The 18326-nt window shown below is 45.1% G+C and overlaps 1 protein-coding gene across 9 annotated transcripts in view; it reads left to right on the forward strand.

Annotated features, from left to right (window-relative positions):
• The window catches only part of ALKBH3 (alkB homolog 3, alpha-ketoglutarate dependent dioxygenase), a 67462-nt gene extending 49350 nt beyond the window's left edge, over positions 1-18112 (forward strand). For 8 of the 9 annotated variants that reach the window (XM_037900088.2, XM_043548853.1, XM_043548852.1 and 5 more), the window contains 2 exons: positions 6926-7024; positions 8285-8708. In XM_037900088.2, coding sequence (XP_037756016.1) covers positions 6926-7024; positions 8285-8377 — 192 coding nt within the window. In that variant the 3' untranslated portion in view covers positions 8378-8708. Of the gene's footprint in view, positions 1-6925; positions 7025-8284; positions 8709-11775; positions 11995-17847 lie in introns of those variants that run through there. The other variant, XR_005225461.1, reaches the window with a different exon arrangement.
• Positions 18113-18326: the final 214 nt, after the last annotated feature.

Raw genomic sequence — 18326 nt, forward strand, 5'->3', positions numbered from 1 at the left:
TGCTTAGACCACTGCACGCATCACCAAGCAAACAGGAAGGAGACTTTCAAATTTGCAAAGGAATGTACGGGGTGGGGATGATGATTGGTCACCTGAGGGCAGGGCAGTAGAGTTCAAACTGATGACCAGAGAGGTGAGAACAGGCATTGTGGGACACCTCCCCGAGGCCAATCGCAGCGCTGGAGCCCCGGCGCAGAAAGCTCTACGCCTCTCGTCGGGGTGGTTTTTTTAGAGCACCACAACTGCGCAATTTCTGCTCACAAAGTGGCTTGGCAGTGTGTACACCTCGGTAGTTACAGAGCAGAAACTTGCCAGTGTAAATGGGGCCAGAGGCTTGTTGACGCTTTACAGCGCTGCAGCTTTCTCACTCAGAGGTGTGGGAAAAAAACATTCTGAACACTGCAAGTTTCAGCATACTGTAGACAGTGCTACAGCACTGGCAGCCACGCCCCTCATGGAGGTGGTTTTTTAGACGGCAGCGCTTAAACGTTGCTGGTGAAGATGTGCCGTAAGGCTTTTCCATGCCCATGTGCTGTGAAGCTTGTGTTTGGAACACAGGAAGTACAAGCCACATGGAAAGAGGAATATAAAGGGCAGCTGCATCATTTCCATTTTGTCTTCAATCCTGCTTCTTACCTCTGGAGTAACTTTGCTACAAACCGAATCTCTGAACAAAGGACTGAATGACCCATGCAAGTTATGAATGTATTCTAGAGGGACTTTCAAGCCAGCAAATTGACCAATACTGCTAAGAACCTGATACATGGACTTTGAATCTTTTGTATGTTTGTGTCTGTTTTACCATTTAACATCTCTCTTCTTGTTCTTTCCTTTTAGTTTATAATAAACCTTTAGTTTTAGACACTGAAGGATTGGCTGGCAACGTGATATTTTTGCGTAAGATCCAACCTAATACTGACCTGGCAATGTGACTGGTCCTTTGGGGTCAGAAGAACATTTTGTATGGTAACTTCTTACTGTACTGGACCTATGTGCTGACTGGGAGCCAGAGAACTGGAATGCAAGAAGGGGGCTGTGTAATTTATTTTATTTATTTATTTATTTGCTGCTTGATTAACAGTGTGGATCAGAAGCACAGTTTGTGACTGGTTGGGGAGTGTAACTTCATTGTTACCCACCAGTCTTGGGAGTATCTGCACACGTTTTTGCAGCCTGCCCTGACCTTGGCATTTCTAGTGAGGGCTACCCCAGGTGCACCGGGTCACATATGCCTCTTAATACAGATAAACACAGGTCCTGCATTGAGGAACCAAGAATGTAGGTCACTTATAAGATGTAGGACTGTATTTTGGAAAGCAACAACTCAGACAGGACTTTCTGGCTCATAGTGGGTAACCAAATGAATGTGAATTAGCAGTGCAATGTCGTGACAAAGAAAGCAAATGGAATCTTTGGATGTACAGGCAGGGGATGAATGAGTAGAAGTAGAAAGGTGTTGTTACTATTGTATATGGCATTTGTGAGACCAATGCTAGAATAGTGTGTCCAATTCTGATGACCACTCTTTTAAAAGAATGTTGATAAATTGAAAAGGATTGTGAAAAGAGTTACAAGCATGATATGAGATCTGGAAACCTGCCTCACAAATTGAATAAAGAAATTTAATCTATTTATCTTAACAAAATGACATTTAAGAGGCGACATGATCATGGTCTACAAGTACCTACATGGGGAGATTTTGCATAGTAGAGAGCTCCTTAATCTAACAGATGGACAAAAGCGGAATAAAATATATAATGGATGGAAGCTGAAGCTAGACAAATTCAGATTAGAAATAAGGCATGATTTTTTTTTTTTTTTTTAGAGGGGCTAATTAACCATTGGAACAACTTACTCTAGGGATGTGGTTTAGAAGCCTTTAAAGCAAGGCCGAATGGCTATCTAAAATATATGCTGTAGTCTAGCTCAGCTGGAAGTGATGAGCTTGATGCAGGAATGACTTGGTGAAATTCTGGGTGTTATGGATGAGGTCAGACTAACTAATCATAATAGTTCCTCTTCGAGTGCTTGCTCATATCAGTTCCAGTTAGGTGTGTGTGCACGCGCCGCATGCATGGCTGTCAGAAGCTTTTCCTTAGCAGCTACCTGTCGGACTGGCTGTAGAGCCCCCTGGAGTGGCACCGGTATGGCGCTCTATATACGACCCTGCCGGCCTGACCCCCCTTCAGTTCCTTCTTACCGCCAGTGATTGTTGTTGGAACAGTGGTCTCTTGCTCTTGTTCCACTAATCCTACCTTTTCTGCTTATCTTTGTATATAGTTACCCATTGTTAGTTAATAGTTCTCTTAGTTGTTAATTGTAGTCTTTAGCGGTTGGGAGGATTTGCCCTCCAACGAGTGCCCTGCGGGGCTCCAGGGCATGCCTTCCCAGGGCTTCAAACCCAGTAGCTCCTGCACCAAGTCTATGCCCACGGGCGACCCTCATGACTCCTGCCTGGGAGAAGCCCATCAGTCGGACAAGTGCAAGATCTGCAAGGCCTTCAAGCCTCGCACCAGAAAAGAGGAATATTCGATGGAAACAACTTCTCATGGAGTCTGCCCTCCGTCTGCAGCAGGACCCAGCTCCAAGCGCCTTGGTGTGGAGCACTCCTTTGGCGGTGCCGTCCGTAGCACGGAAAAAGGACTCAGCACACTTACCCAGGGGCCATTGGTCTTCCGGGCCCCAGAAGCTGTCCCCTCAGCACCACTCCCACTCACCAGCTGCCCACAAAAAACAGGCTAAGGTCAAGTCTCCCCAATGGCCTGTCACGGACACTGCACCCCCGGCAGGGGACAATGTGGAGCATGGGCCTACGGCCGACAGACCCTCGGGTCAGGCTCAACCCTCGTGGGCCCCTGTCTTCCCCAGGAAGCCCCACGCTCCTGGACTCCCCACGGCTGCAGGTAGGGGAGGTCATGTTGCCTTCTACGCCAGACACTTTTGAGGCTACTAGGGGTCTCATTGAGATGACGGTGCCCAAGTCTCCAGTCTCGAGACCTCCACTACTTTGAGGTCCGGTACCATCCAAAGGCAAACCGGCTATGTTTGGGCTGCCTGCCATGCCCCCCGCCCCCACCCCCAACCAGGATCTCTGCATCGCTCTGAGTCCTGGCATCACACTTATGCCCCGCACCGGTCTGACTCGTGGCACTGATCTCGCAGTCTCGACCCCGCTTGAGGTGGTCATTGGCTTATAGGTCGTGGTCCCGCTCGAGGTCCAGGTCCCACTCTGTGACCTCACAGCACCACTGGCAGCATCGACCTCAGACTGCATTTTCCAATCATGGAAAATGGACTGGCACCACTCTATATAGCGATACCACTCTACGTTGCGACACCGCACCCCATCCTGGCACCGTTCCACCTCACAGCACTGGTCCCCGCCTCAGCACCGGTCCCCATCACGGCACTGCTCCACACCAAGGCAAAGCTCCACATCGCAGCACCGCTCAACCTCCTGGCACTGCTCCACATCTTGCTGTCTTTCCCAGCGGCGGCTCTGGCTTGCATCACTCCACCGGTCACCATCTGAACCTTGCTATCCTTCACAGCACCTCTCCCATCCGTTGGAGGAGGAGGAGGCCTCCCTGGTGCAGTCTCGCACCGCTCCCCCTTGGCCGTCCTGCTCAAGGTCGCCCTCCTTTAGATCGGGCATCGGAAGCGCCCAAATCAGGGCTGGGAAGTCTTAGGAGGCTTCAGCACCCCACTGGCAGCCCCAATGGCAATTCTGGACCCCGCAACATGATTAAGTCCCTCGGCACGCATACTCCGGTGACCCAAAGGAAGCCTTTCAAACCGCAGACCACCCAGCAGCGGTCTTTTCCCACTAGGCTCAGACAGGACTTCTCCCATAGGAGAAACAGATATAGTCAGCGTAGGCCATCGCGCCCTCCTCCTGTGCAGGGCCAGGGACAGTCCAAGTCCCCTCCGGGCCCTAAGCACTTTTTTAGGTGCACACGAGGACAGATTACCAGTCCACAATCAGGCCAGTTATCCTCCCTTCCTGAACCGTCTATCCCACTTCTACTGTGCGTGGTCCCTTATTACGTCTGATCGGTGGGTGCTTCGCACGGTAGAGGCAGGATATTCTATCCATTTCTGCTCCTTCCCACCCTCCCATCCCACTTGCCCGTCCCTCTTCAGGGACCCCTCTCATGAGCAACTTCTCATCCAGGAGGTTCAGACCCGCCTCGCTCTAGGAGCAGTGGAGGAGGTTCCCCAGGAGCTCAAAGACAAGTGTTTCTACTCCTGTTACTTCCTCGTCCCCAAGGCAAAGGGGGACCTAGGGCCCATTCTGGACCTGAGGGAATTCAACAAGTTCATCGTCAGCTTGAAGTTCTGCATGGTCTCCCTGAGCACAATCATCCCTTACTTGGATCCGGGAGACTGGTATGCCACCCTCGATATGAAGGATGCCTATTTCCACATATCTGTAACCCAGTCTCACAGACAGTTCCTCTGCTTTGTGGTGAACAAGGTGCATTATCAGTTCACGGCCCTCCCATTCGGACTGTGCACAGCTCCTCGCGTCTTCACCAAATGCATGGCGGTCGTGGCAACCTTTCTTTGCTGCTATCATGTGCATGTCTGTCCTTACCTGGACGACTGGGTTCTTCGAGGCCGCTCTCGCCAGCAGGTGGAATCGCAGTTGCAAATGGTCAGAGACAGTCAGGGTGATCCGCCTTACGTGCCAAGCGTTGCTGTCTTGCTTGCAGGGCCACTGTGTAGCGGTACTGACAGACAATACCACGGCCATGTTTTATGTCTCTGCTCTGTCGGGTAGCCCTCCTACTGTGGGAATTCTGTCTAGCCTACTCCATCCTTCTCCAGGCCTCATACCTGCCAGAACATGCTGGCGGACAGCTTGAGCAGACAGTTCCTCATGCACGAGTGGTCGATTCATCCGGACATCATCCACTCCATCTTCCGCAGCTGGGGGTTTCGCCGAATCGACCTGTTTGCCACGCAGGCCAACAGAAAGTGTCCAACCTTCTGCTCCTTCAGGGGCCACAGCCCAGGCTCGATCGCAGATGCATTCATGATTCCATGGTCCAGTCAACTGCTGTATGCGTTCCCGCCATTTCCACTCCTCCACAAAGTGCTTTTCAAGGTCCACAGGGACGTCATACTGGTGGCCCAGCTTGGCCTCACCAGTGCTGGTACCCCACCCTCATGGGCCTGTCAGTCCAGTCACCGGTATGTCTACCTCTCACTCCCGACTTCATCTTGCAGAATCACGGTCGTCTCTTTCACCCAGACCTTCAGTCGCTCCACTTCATGGCCTGGGGGATCCGTGGTTGAACCAGGCAGAGCTCATCTGTTCGGACCTGGTGAGGCAGGTGCTTCTGGAGAGCCGCAAGCCATCTACCAGGGCCACATACAGAGCGAAATGGAAAGGTTCTCTATCTGGTGTGCTCAAAGGCAGGTGCTCCCACTCCAGGCTTCAATCCCTTGTATTCTGGATCATCTCCTGTACTTGAAGGACCAGCGTCTGGCATTCGGTTCTCTCAAGGTCCACCTCGCAGCCATCTCGGTGTTTCCGGGAGCTTGGTGTTTGCGCACCCCATAGTGGGACTTTTCCTAAAACACTTGGAGAAGATTAATCCCCCGATGAAGCCCCCTGTTGTGGCCTGGGACCTCAACCTAGTCCTTTTCCGTCTCATGGGTCCTCTCTTTGAGCCTCTGGCTTCCTGTTCGCTCCTCTACCTCTCTTGGAAGGTTGCTTTTCTAGTGGCTATCACCTCGGCACGACGTGTGTCTGAACTGTGGGCCCTCACATCTGAGCTTCTGCACGCTATCTTTCATAAAGACAAGGTGCAACTTAGGCCTCACTCGGCCTTCCTTCCTAAAATGGTGTCCCACTTCCATATTAGCTAGGACATTTTTCTGCCAATTTTCTACCCAAAACTGCATGCCAGCCCTGTGAACAGCAGCTGCATTCGCTGGACATCAGGAGGGCGCACGCTTTCTATATTGACTGCATGAAGCCATTCCGCAAGACAACCTCGTTGTTTGTTGCCTTGGCAGAGCGGATGAGAGGTTTGCCAGTCTCTTCCCACCGGATCTCCTCCTGGATTACGGTGTGTATCCGTGCTTGTTATAACTTGGTGAAGGTTCTTTCGCCTGCCATCACGGCTCACTCCACAAGGGCACAGGCCTTGTCAACAGCCTTCCTGGCCCACGTACCTCTTCAGGAAATCTGCAGGGCTGCCACATGGTCTTCAGTGCATACTTTCACATTGCACTATGCCATCGTCCACCAATCTCGGGATGATGCGGCCTTCGGCAGAGCGATACTTCAGTCTGCAATGCCTTGACTCTGACCCCACCTCCAAGGTAAGGCTTGGAAGTCACCTAACTGCAAGCATTCGAAGAAAAAATGGTTACTCACCCTTTCTGTAACTGTTGTTCTTTGAGATGTGTTGCCTATGTCTATTCCATTCCCTCCCGCCTTCCCCTTTGTTGGAGTTGCCGGCAAGAAGGAACTGAAGGGGGGTTGGGCCGACAGGGTTGTATATAGAGCACCATATCGGCGCCACTCTAGGGGGCTCCACAGCCAGCCTGACGGGTAGCTACTAGGGAAAGGTTTCTGACAGCCATGCACATGGTGCGCGCGCACATCTAACTGGAATAGATATGAGCAACACATCTTGAAGAACAACAGTTACAAAAAGGGTGAGTAACCATTTTTTCCTTCTGGCCTTAAAATTTATGAACCTTGGTGAAATATAGCTGCTGCCTGGCAGTAACAAAGGGAGTGGTATACCCTGCTCTTCATTATAGAATGAGAACAATATCAGAACCAAGTCTTAATTGGTAATTTGTTGAGGAATCCCTTTCTTGTTTTAAGCTTTGATGTGGAGTCCCCTAATGCAGTGTTTCCCTCTTCTACACACACTTCTGTATTTTTATTTCTTCTTTCTAGGAAGAGAATGGGGACTATACGTATGTGGAACGAGTGCGGATCCCATTGCCTCATGGAACTTTACTGATGATGGAGGGAGCTACCCAGGAAGACTGGCAGGTGAGAATACTTGGGCAACATGAACAAGCTTTTTCCCATCGTCGTATAGTTTTCTGGATTTCCACAAACTACACCAGTGGGGACATGAGTTACTGGGAAAGCTATTGGGAGATGTGTGTTATGCAATGACATGACGCTTCACTACATATTAACAGTGCTTTCCATCCAAGAATCTCAATGTATCCCACAAATTAATGGCTTAAGCTGAACAGCATCTCTGCAAGATCAATAAGTGATATATATATCAGAGGGGCAGCCGTGTTAGTCTGTATCCACAAAAACAACAAGGAGTCCAGTGGCACCTTAAAGACTAACAGATTTATTTGGGCATAAACTTTCACCTGCACATCTACTAATGTGATATATGCCATCATGTGCCAGCAATGCCCCTCTGCCAAGTACATTGGCCAAACCAGACAGTCTCTATGTAAAAGAATAAGTGGACACAAATCAGACATCAGGAATGGTAACATACAAAAGCCAGTAGGAGAACACTTCAATCTGCCTGGACATTCAATAACAGATTTAAAAGTAGCCATCCTGCAACAAAAAAACTTCAAAAACAGACTTCAAAGAGAAACTGCAGAGCTACAATTCATTTGCAAACTTAACACCATTCATTCATTTGGGCTTGACTAGGAACTGGGTCACTATAAAAGCAATTTTCCCTCTCTTGGTATTGACATCTCCTTATCAATTATTGGGAGTGTACCACATCAACCCTGACTGAATTGGCCTTGTCAACACTGGTTCTCCACTTGTAAGGTAACTCCCTTCTCTTCATGTGACAGTATATTTATGCCTGCATCTGTAATTTTCACTCCATGCATCTGAAGAAGTGGGTTTTTTACCTATGAAATCTTATGCCCAAATAAATCTGTTAGTCTTTAAGGTGCCACCGGACTCCAAGTGATAGATAGTGATCGCTCCACCCCCCACTTAAACTCCTATGTAATGTTCCTGCATTTAGGAGAGGCAGTGACGAACACAGTATGCGTCTGAAAGTGCATAGGCAGTTTAGGAAGACAGAACATAATAAAGTTGTAATTTGGCCTAACAACTCTACTGTTACAGAAAATGCTGTGGGTTTCTTAACGGCTCTGAGCAGTCAGGACATGGGTTTTATGTCTTATCAAACTATTTTGAAAAGTGAGTAATGGACCATCCTGTAAAATGAGGATACAAAATATTTTGTGTTTGAATATTAAATGTGTTTTTAATTATGAAAATCCATATTCTTTTTGTTCATAATGTTTATAGCATCGGGTACCTAAGGAATATCATGCCAGGGAACCACGGATAAACTTGACATTTAGGACCATTTATCCAGACCCTGAGGGAATGCAAAGGTGAATGAAGACAACTCTCTTGGATATTACTGGATATAACATCACAGCTGATCCAAAGCCTCAGACCTGGTGCTGGTTTGGAGCAAGAATTGGATTCACAGTTACTGTCAAACACCTGATGGGGAGAGGGGAACGGAGCTGTCGTCATGGAGAACTGTGACAGTCACAAGTTTCCTGTAACATGTGGATGATACTGTCGTATTTTCAGATATAAGATGCTATTTGATTTTGTGAATTCATAGACTTTGTTTTGTTTGATTTTAAAAAACAATAGTGACCTGTCCCTTTTGAGAGAGGTGAAAATGCTTGCATAAAATTAAAGATATGAGAATTCACCCGTTATCAGTGGTCAATGCTTTTTTACCACCACCCCACTACCCTGGCAAAACGTGAATGGGTTTTTATAGCAAAGACAAGTAACAGAAAATAATCCTGTCATACTGGTTTACATGAAACCGTGTAGGTGTGTGTATAAATAATGCTTTGCACTTACATGGCACATCAACTCAGAGGATCTTGGCGCACTTATAATTAAGGCTATGATTTGGTCATGGAGATTGCAGAAGGCACGGATTTCGTGACTTCCACAGACCTCCGTGACTTCAGCCGGCAGCAGCTAAGAGCTGTAGGGTACCCCACCGCCTGTGGTGGCCGAGAGCTGTGGAGTACCCCTGCGGCCCAGAGTGGTGGGGAATCCTACGCAGCTCCCCAGCCTCTGCAGGGAATTTCCCGGAGCTCCCCAGTCCCTGCGGGTGCAGGAGACCCCCGGCAGCTCCTCATCTGCCTCTGCCAGCAGGAAACCCTCACAGCTCCCCAGAGGTCCCCTGCCGCTCCCCAGCCACTATGGGTGGGGGTCACTCCCAGCTACTGGGCAGGGGCCACAGCTTCCAGTCACAGCAGGGCAGGGTGCGGGACTCTCCTCCCTCCCCATTGGTCATGAACATTTTTAGTAAAAGTCAGGGACAGGTCACCGCTTCCGTGAATTTTTGTTTATTGCCCGTGATCTGTCTGGGACTTTTACTAAAAATATCCATGACAAAATCATAGCCTTACTTAAATACTATAACCTAGCTCTTACATAGTGCTTTTAATCTGTAGATCACAAAGCACTTTACAAAGGAGGTAAGTTGTATTGTTGTTTGCATTATAGTAGCACCTAGAGGCCCCAACCAAGATCAGGGCTCCTTTGTGCTATGTGTTATACAAACAGCTCTTGCCCTGAAGGGATAGGTGAGACAGACAAGAGTGGGAGGGGAAACAGGCATAGAGACAAGAAGGGATTTACCCAAAGTTTCACAAGTTATTGACAAATGTATGAGTAGAACTCATGTCTCCTGACTACCATTCCGGTGCCATATCCCCTCCTAGACTATGTTGCCTGGCTGCTTCACTGTTAACCAATATAGCCTTACATCACCCCTACAAGGTTGAGGAATATTATTTCCATTTTATAAATAGGAAATCTAAGTTGCAAAGTAATTAAGGTCAACATTGTGAAAAGTGACCAAGGATTATGGGTGCTTCAGATTTGGAGACTCTGTATTTGAGATACTTAGGGTCTGATTTTTCAGCAATACTGAGCACTTGTAATTTCCATTGACTTCAGCTAGGGTTATGGGTGTCGAGCACCTCTGAAACTTTGGCCTTGGATATCTCAAATTGGGTGCCCAAAACTACTGGCTACTTTTGAAGATTTGAGCCTAAATTATTTCCCCATTGTCATGAGAACCCATCACTCTTGACTCCTCATCCTGCTCGCCGACCATTAGAAAATGCTCCTGTATATATGTGTAACCTCACAAATTCAGGTTATAGTGAAAAACACTTCCATCAAACCTCTTGCATTCCAGACAGGCAAAGGGCAGCTAAAACCCAATTCTAGGTAGTCTTTCAGGAACTGTTAAAAGCTTGCCTTTCCTACCTGTCTTGCCTGCTATTGGAACCTATGAACTCATGGTCAGTGTTAAACAAAGCCAGATATGCCCTATATGTGGCTAAATACTCTCTACAGTTACTTGTTTGTCAGCTATGTTAGGCTGCAGGATGGTAGATGTTCATTTTCTATATAATGTGGGACCACAAGCATTGATAAACGTTCTCTGCATTGTCTCACATCAGTTAAGCTAAGCTTGGTGATGTCCCTCTCTGTTGTCAGAGTAAGTCAGCATTTAGAAAAAGTCTGCTTCTGATTAGCCAGTGCTATCTGCTGCATTGTGGAAGAAAATTGTTCCCTGCTGACAACAGTCCAGTGACTAATCATCTGCTATGCGTAAATTTTCATTTTTACTGGTGATTGTAAAGGATAAACTCTCAAGCCATTGCACTACTCAGGCTCTAAATTGGGCAGACTTGAGTTGTCAGTGAATCACACAAGTATAATACTGCTATGATGTCTGCCTAAAGCACTGTACAGCACTTAAAACTGTATTTCTAAAGTGCACGAATGTGGGATTATGTAGATAAACCCAGGGGTTTTTTTTCACCGTGGTTTCCTGATGTTATCCTGACTCAGTTTCTTACTTTCAGACGGAAGGGTCTGATAAAACTATAAGTTGTTGTTGAAGGATACAGCCATTTGCTTTGCTTTCTGTTGTCATCTGGTGCTGTGCGCAGACTCCCGATGCCATGTTGGGTGGTGTAGTTCCTAGAAAAAGAACTATTTCTCCTTAACCAGGTGCTTGAGTTGACTCCTCCCAGAGGCTGGTACTTACGTCTGTAACTTTCGTTGCTGCCCTGCACAATTCACTGAACCTGTTTAATATAATTGTGTACAGCACTACATCCAGGCAGAAGCATAGTCCAATGGTTATCTCAGAGCAGTAAGTCTTCTCTACTGCTGCCTGTAAAGTGTGAAAAAGGAGAAGGGAACATCAGCCTATTTGAGTAAACTGCAAGTGTGTGTTAAGCTTGACAGAGTGCTTGCCCTACCATGTCCAGAGACAGGGCCAGATCCTCAGTTGTGTAAATTGTTGTAGCTAAGTTGAAGTCAATGGCGTTCTGACATTTTACTGTAGCTGGAGGTCTGGCCCATGGATTCTAATCCTGCCACTGGCCTCTCTGTGCCCATTGATTGGGGTTTTGATACATTAATGCATGTTTCTCTATTAACTAGTAACATTAAGGTGAGGAATTTAAATGCTCAAAAAGTGAGGAAATGGAGAAGTTAGTTTCTGTTGTAACATTAACTCAGCCATGCTACACATCCTGTATATTTTGTGGTTTGCATAAATTCATATTTATGTAGACATTTAGATATCAATCCAGAAATTGACAATGCAACACACATGTAGTAAGTGCAAGTTGTTAATTACTACAGTATGAGAACCACAGTTTTAGCGCTTAAACTCTGAAAGTCATGAGATTTGTAACCTTAACATAAGATGTATTTTAATTTCCCTGTAGATTCCCAAGAGAGAGAAATTCTTCTCTTGAGATGCTGAAAGCTTCACAGGAGAGAGGTCAACTCCTACAGACTTTAAAAGCCATGCATAAGCACCCTGATTCTCTCCTATGCTGAGATTCACTTGGTACAGGAGAGCTTAGGGGATGCTCTAACTTCTGTGCCAGCTGGCTGTGTTTCCTGTGGGACCACACATCCGTTGAGAATTTGGTTGAGCGAAGGTATGCTGTGTCATGCTCTCTCCTACCCCATACATCATGTGGGTAGGGCAGTTGGCATAAAGGCTGATTATGCCTCTTTACGCCAGGTGAAAACTTCCCCACACTGGAGAAATAATCAGCTAGCCAGGTAGAGCTACCGTCTACCATTTTGCACTACTTGAGCATCAGAAAATGGCCAGAATAGGCAGAGAAAGAACTTGCAGCCAGAGGGAACAGGGGATAGACTGGAGAATAGCACCGTCACTAGGAAAAGGCAGGTCTATGTGATTGGGGACTCTTTACTGAGAAGAATAGATAGGCCTGTAACCAGAGCTGATCCAGAAAATAGGAGGGTGTGCTGTCTTCCGGGTGCTAAGATACGGGATGTAGACCTGAGGTTGAAAAGGATTCTAAAGGGAGCGGGAAAGAATCCCCTAATTATCCTTCATGTGGGAACAAATGATACGGCTAGATTCTCGCTGGAAAGTATTAAGGGAGACTATGCTAGGCTGGGGAGGACGCTTAAGGAAATTGAGGCTCAGGTGATCTTTAGTGGGATTCTGCCTGTTCCTAGAGAAGGGCAACAAAGGTGTGACAAGATTATGACTATCAATAGATGGCTTAGGCAGTGGTGCTATAAGGAGGGCTTTGGGATGTATGGCCATTGGGAGGCATTCATGGATAGAGGACAGTTCTCTCGGGATGGACTTCATCTGAGTAGGGAAGGAAATAGACTTCTAGGATGGAGGCTGGCACAACTGATTAAGAGAGCTTTAAACTAGGAATTTGGGGGAGATGGTTGGGAGATGTCCAGGTAATCTCCACGCCAGAATTCAGCATAGAGTGGAAAGAAAATGAAGTAAGAGTGGATACAGCTGTAGGTAGGAGGAAGGGCAGTGTAGATACAAGTCTAATAGGTTATACTGGTAGTAAAATAACCGTGCCTAATAGGGTACAGAATGTGAGTGAGGCTAAACAGCAAAAATTAAGATGTTTGTACACTAATGCAAGGAGCCTAGGTAACAAAATGGAGGAACTAGAGTTACTGGTGCAGGAAGTGAAACCAGATATCATAGGTATAACAGAGACCTGGTGGAATAGTAGTCATGACTGGGCTACAGGTATTGAAGGGTATGTGCTGTTTAGGAAAGACCGAAATAAAGGTAAAGGTGGTGGAGTAGCACTGTATATCAATGATAAGATAGAATGTAAAGAAATAAGAAGCGATGAAATGGGTATGACTGAGTCTGTCTGGGCAAAAATTAAATTGGGGAAGAAAACTATTAGAGCCTCCCCTGGGATAGTGCTTGGGGTGTGCTATAGACCGCCGGGATCTAATTTGGATATGGATAGAGCCCTTTTTAATGTTTTTAATAAAGTAAATACTAATGGAAACTGTGTGATCATGGGAGACTTTAACTTCCCAGATATAGACTGGAGGACGAGTGCTAGTAATAATAATAGGGCTCAGATTTTCCTAGATGCGATAGCTGATGGATTCCTTCAGCAAGTAGTTGCTGAACCGACTAGGGGGGATGCCATTTTAGATTTGGTCTTGGTGAGTAATGAGGACCTCATAGAGGAAATGGTTGTAGGGGATAATCTTGGCTCAAGTGATCATGAGCTAATTCAGTTCAAACTGAATGGAAGGATTAACAAAAATAAATCTGCGACTAGGGTTTTTGATTTCAAAAGGGCTGACTTTCAAAAATTAAGGAAATTAGTTAGGAAAGTGGATTGGACTGAAGAATTTATGGGTTTAAAGGTAGAGCAGGCCTGGGATTATTTTAAATTAAAGCTGCAGAAGCTATCGGAAGCCTGCATCCCAAGAAAGGGGAAAAAATTCATAGGCAGGAGTTGTAGACCAAGCTGGATGAGCAAGCATCTTAGAGAGGTAATTAAGAAAAAGCAGAAAGCATATAGGGAGTGGAAGAAGGGAGGGATCAGTAAGGCAAGCTACCTTATTGAGGTCAGAATATGTAGGGATAAAGTGAGACAGGCTAAAAGTCAAGTAGAGTTGGACCTTGCAAAGGGAATTAAAACCAATAGTAAAAGGTTCTATAGTCATATAAATAGGAAGAAAACAAAGAAAGAGGAAGTGGGACCGCTAAAAACTGAGGATGGAGTGGAGGTCAAGGATAATCTAGGCATGGCCCAATATCTAAACAAATACTTTGCCTCAGTCTTTAATAAGACTAAAGAGGATCTTAGGGATAATGGTAGCATGATAAATGGGAATGAGGATATGGAGGTAGACATCACCATATCTGAGGTAGAAGCGAAACTCAAACAGCTTAATGGGACTAAATCGGGGGGCCCAGATAATCTTCATCCAAGAATATTAAAGGAATTGGCACAAGAAATTGCAAGCCCATTAGCAAGAATTTTTAATGAATCTGTAAACTCAGGGGTTGTACCGTATGATTGGAGAATTGCTAACATAGTTCCTATTTTTAAGAAAGGGAAAAAAAGTGATCCAAGTAATTATAGGCCTGTTAGTTTGACATCTGTAGTATGCAAGGTCTTGGAAAAAATTTTGAAGGAGAAGGTAGTTAAGGACATTGAAGTCAATGGTAAATGGGACAAAATACAACATGGTTTTACAAAAGGTAGATCGTGCCAAACCAACCTGATCTCCTTCTTTGAGAAAGTAACAGATTTTTTAGATAAAGGAAACGCAGTGGATCTAATTTACTTAGATTTTAGTAAGGCGTTTGATACGGTGCCACATGGGGAATTATTAGTTAAATTGGATAAGATGGGCATCAATAGGAAAATTGAAAGGTGGATAGGGAATTGGTTAAAGGGGAGACTACAACGGGTCCTACTGAAAGGTGAACTGTCAAGTTGGAGGGAGGTTACCAGTGGAGTTCCTCAGGGATCGGTTTTGGGACCAATCTTATTTAATCTTTTTATTACTGACCTGGGCACAAAAAGTGGGAGTGTGCTAATAAAGTTTGCAGATGATACAAAGCTGGGAGGTATTGCTAATTTAGAGAAGGATAGGGATACCATACAGGAGGATCTGGATGACCTTGTAAACTGGAGTAATAGGAATAGGATGAAATTTAATAGTGAGAAGTGTAAGGTCATGCATTTAGGGATTAATAACAAGAATTTTAGTTATAAGCTAGGGACGCATCAACTAGAAGTAACGGAGGAGGAAAAGGACCTTGGAGTATTGGTTGATCATAGGATGACTATGAGCTGCCAATGTGATATGGCTGTGAAAAAAGCTAATGTCGTCTTGGGATGCATCAGGAGAGGTATTTCCAGTAGGGATAAGGAGGTCTTAGTACCGTTATATAAGGCACTGGTGAGACCTCACCTGGAGTACTGTGTGCAGTTCTGGTCTCCCATGTTTAAGAAGGATGAATTCAAACTGGAACAGGTACAGAGAAGGGCTACTAGGATGATCCGAGGAATGGAAAACTTGTCTTATGAAAGGAGACTCAGGGAGCTTGGCTTGTTTAGCCTAACTAAAAGAAGGTTGAGGGGAGATATGATTGCTCTCTATAAATATATCAGAGGGATAAATACCAGAGAGGGAGAGGAATTATTTAAACTCAGTACCAATGTGGACACAAGAACAAATGGATATAAACTGGCCACTAGGAAATTTAGATTAGAAATTAGACGAAGGTTTCTAACCATCAGAGGAGTGAAGTTTTGGAATAGCCTTCCGAGGGAAGTAGTGGGGGCAAAAGATCTATCTTGCTTTAAGATTAAACTCGATAAGTTTATGGAGGAGATGGTATGATGGGATAACATGGCTTTGGGTTTAGCTGATCGCCATATTTGGGGTCGGGAAGGAATTTTCCTCCTGGGCAGATTGGAAGGCCCTGGAGGTTTTTCGCCTTCCTCTGTAGCATGGGGCACGGATCACTTGCTGGAGGATTCTCTGCTCCTTGAGGTCTTTAAACTACAATTTGAGGACTTCAATAGCACAGATATAGGTGTGAGGTTTTTTTGTGGGAGTGGTGGGTGAAATTCTGTGGCCTGCGTTGTGCAGGAGGTCAGACTAGATGATCATAATGGTCCCTTCTGACCTAAATATCTATGAATCTATGAGAGAATCTGGCCCAGAATCTGTTTCTACATTGAAATCTATCTACAAAGGAAGTTTTCTGTTTTGATACTTAGCCCTGATAGTTCATAGCTCCCAAAGTTGGCATGCACAAAAATAAGATTTTAATGTTGGTTTATTGTAGGTGGGAAGGTGGGTCCTGACAGCAGAAAGGCCAAGGCCTCATTGAGGATCAGCAAAACTGAAATTTCAAGTAATAAACTTCAGCCTTGGGGGGTGGGGTGTTCAGTCTTTGAGAAAAGCAGTGGCCTAAAATTTATTTTAAATGGAAAATTTTGTATTTTACCTTTTGGTAACTCAAAGATAGTTGAAGGGATTTTGCTCTGATTTTACAGATGGCGGGGGAGGGGAACCCTCTGATACTGAATATGAAATATTTCGTCCAAAAGACTTTTTCTAGAATTAGAACACACCTCTTAGACACTGTAGTGTCTTCCTCTTTCATTCTAGGCCTGTATAAGAGACTACATAGTATTCCCAGACAAAATCTACAGTAAGAGGGACTAAAGGTTGAAATACGTATTGGTAATCTAGGATAAAATGTATTGTGATTATCCCCTAAACAAACAGAAGATTCAGAGGCAAGGTTAAACTTAAATCCAAACAAGATATGTAAATGCTCAGTTAGGGCATGCTTAACTTTCTCCTGTAATGACATCATGCAATAAACATGTGGTGATGATCAAGACATTGCAATGTTTGTGGTCCCAGATTAAAATTGATTTTTGAAGACATTTTAGATTTTTTTTTGTTTATTTTCCCTTATTTCTGTGATGGAATTTCCATCTTTTTTCAATTAAAAATTTCATACTTGATCACAAAACAAGAAATTCAGAGAATGTATCCGTGTGATATTTATAACAATATGAAGATAGGTACTTATTTAAAAATACATCTTTTTTTTAAAACTTTCAGGGCCAAATTCCTTGTATGCATTGATTGATGTACACCACTCTAGAGAAGCCTGAGCATGTTGGCCAGTTTAACTGGGTTTACAGCTGCTTTAGATTGCTAGTGCAGCACAACGGGTATTTAAAAATATATATATACTTAGGATCCATGGTAATTTTTTGTGCCTTTTTTTTAATATAACTGAAAGCTTTTCTGTCAGCAGAGGCTACTGCATTTAAAATGTTCTCTTTTAGAGAAATGTGAAGAACGCATTCTTTCAAAATGGCCATCATCTCATGCTTTTTTCAGTTGAAGTGAGGCTATAAGTTGTCCTCCATTAAGATGCCCTCTTTCAAAATGGCCTCTACCTCCTATTGTTCCAAATGCATGAAACCAAGATCCCCTGAGGGATGGTGAAGAGGAGTAGGATAATGGAGGGAGTGGCCAACTTTGGTATGGGTGGGCTCTGGCCTCTCTCCCACTGAGAACAATGCAAAATGGTGGCCATTTTGAAACTAGCAGTGACTGAGCCACAGTCATACAGCGAGTTAATGGCTCAGACCAGACCATATTAATACCTCTTTCCCCATTCTTTGCTGTAACCACTTATTCCTGGAGTACTTGCATTGAGTACTCCTGTATAAACCTCTTGCTGAGTTTTAGGTTGCATATGAAACTACCTTAGGGTTTTATATTGTTACCCATCACTGTAGTATCTGAGCAACTTCCATGTAAAATCCATAGTAACAGCATGGTTCTAAAGGGGGCTTCATGGAGTCCCTGACGTGTATGTCTTTTTATGGAAAAATCTCTGATCAAGGGGAGGATGATTTTAGATTTACTTCATTTGTACTATGTCAGATTAATTCCCTCCATTTTTATTTTTCTCCCTTCAGGATTGAGAGATGTGGCCAAGTTACCTCCTGAACATTAATTCACAGAGAGGTGGGACAGCAGTGGAGGGGTTAAGCTGAAGAGTCCTGTGCAGCAGTCCTGGCAGAGAGTGGTAGATTTTCCTCCTGGGGTTTAGGGCCTGTGACAGATGATAGGTGCTTGTGCAGCCTAGAATATCCTCCTCAAGTGTTGGCACCATTGACTTGGCTAAAAAGCATTTAACACTAGCTTTGCCTTTTCTGGTCATAAACACTTTCAGCCTTGAAATGGAAGCTGCATTACTGTTTTGTTTTATTTTTTTTTTAAGTGCTCCTTTTAAATGTGCAAAGTTTCCATAGCAACCCCATTCCATTTGTTTAAATGGGAGCTAACTGGCCCATCCTCCCTTCACCAGACTTGTGCTGAAAATATGCCTGTCGTCCCATTTTTTGCCAAGCCGGAGGGCGACTTTGCTGCATTTATTGCGTCAGCGATGAAGGCT

Source organism: Chelonia mydas, chromosome 6 (genome assembly GCF_015237465.2).
Source record: "Chelonia mydas isolate rCheMyd1 chromosome 6, rCheMyd1.pri.v2, whole genome shotgun sequence".
Taxonomy (NCBI): domain Eukaryota; kingdom Metazoa; phylum Chordata; order Testudines; family Cheloniidae; genus Chelonia; species Chelonia mydas.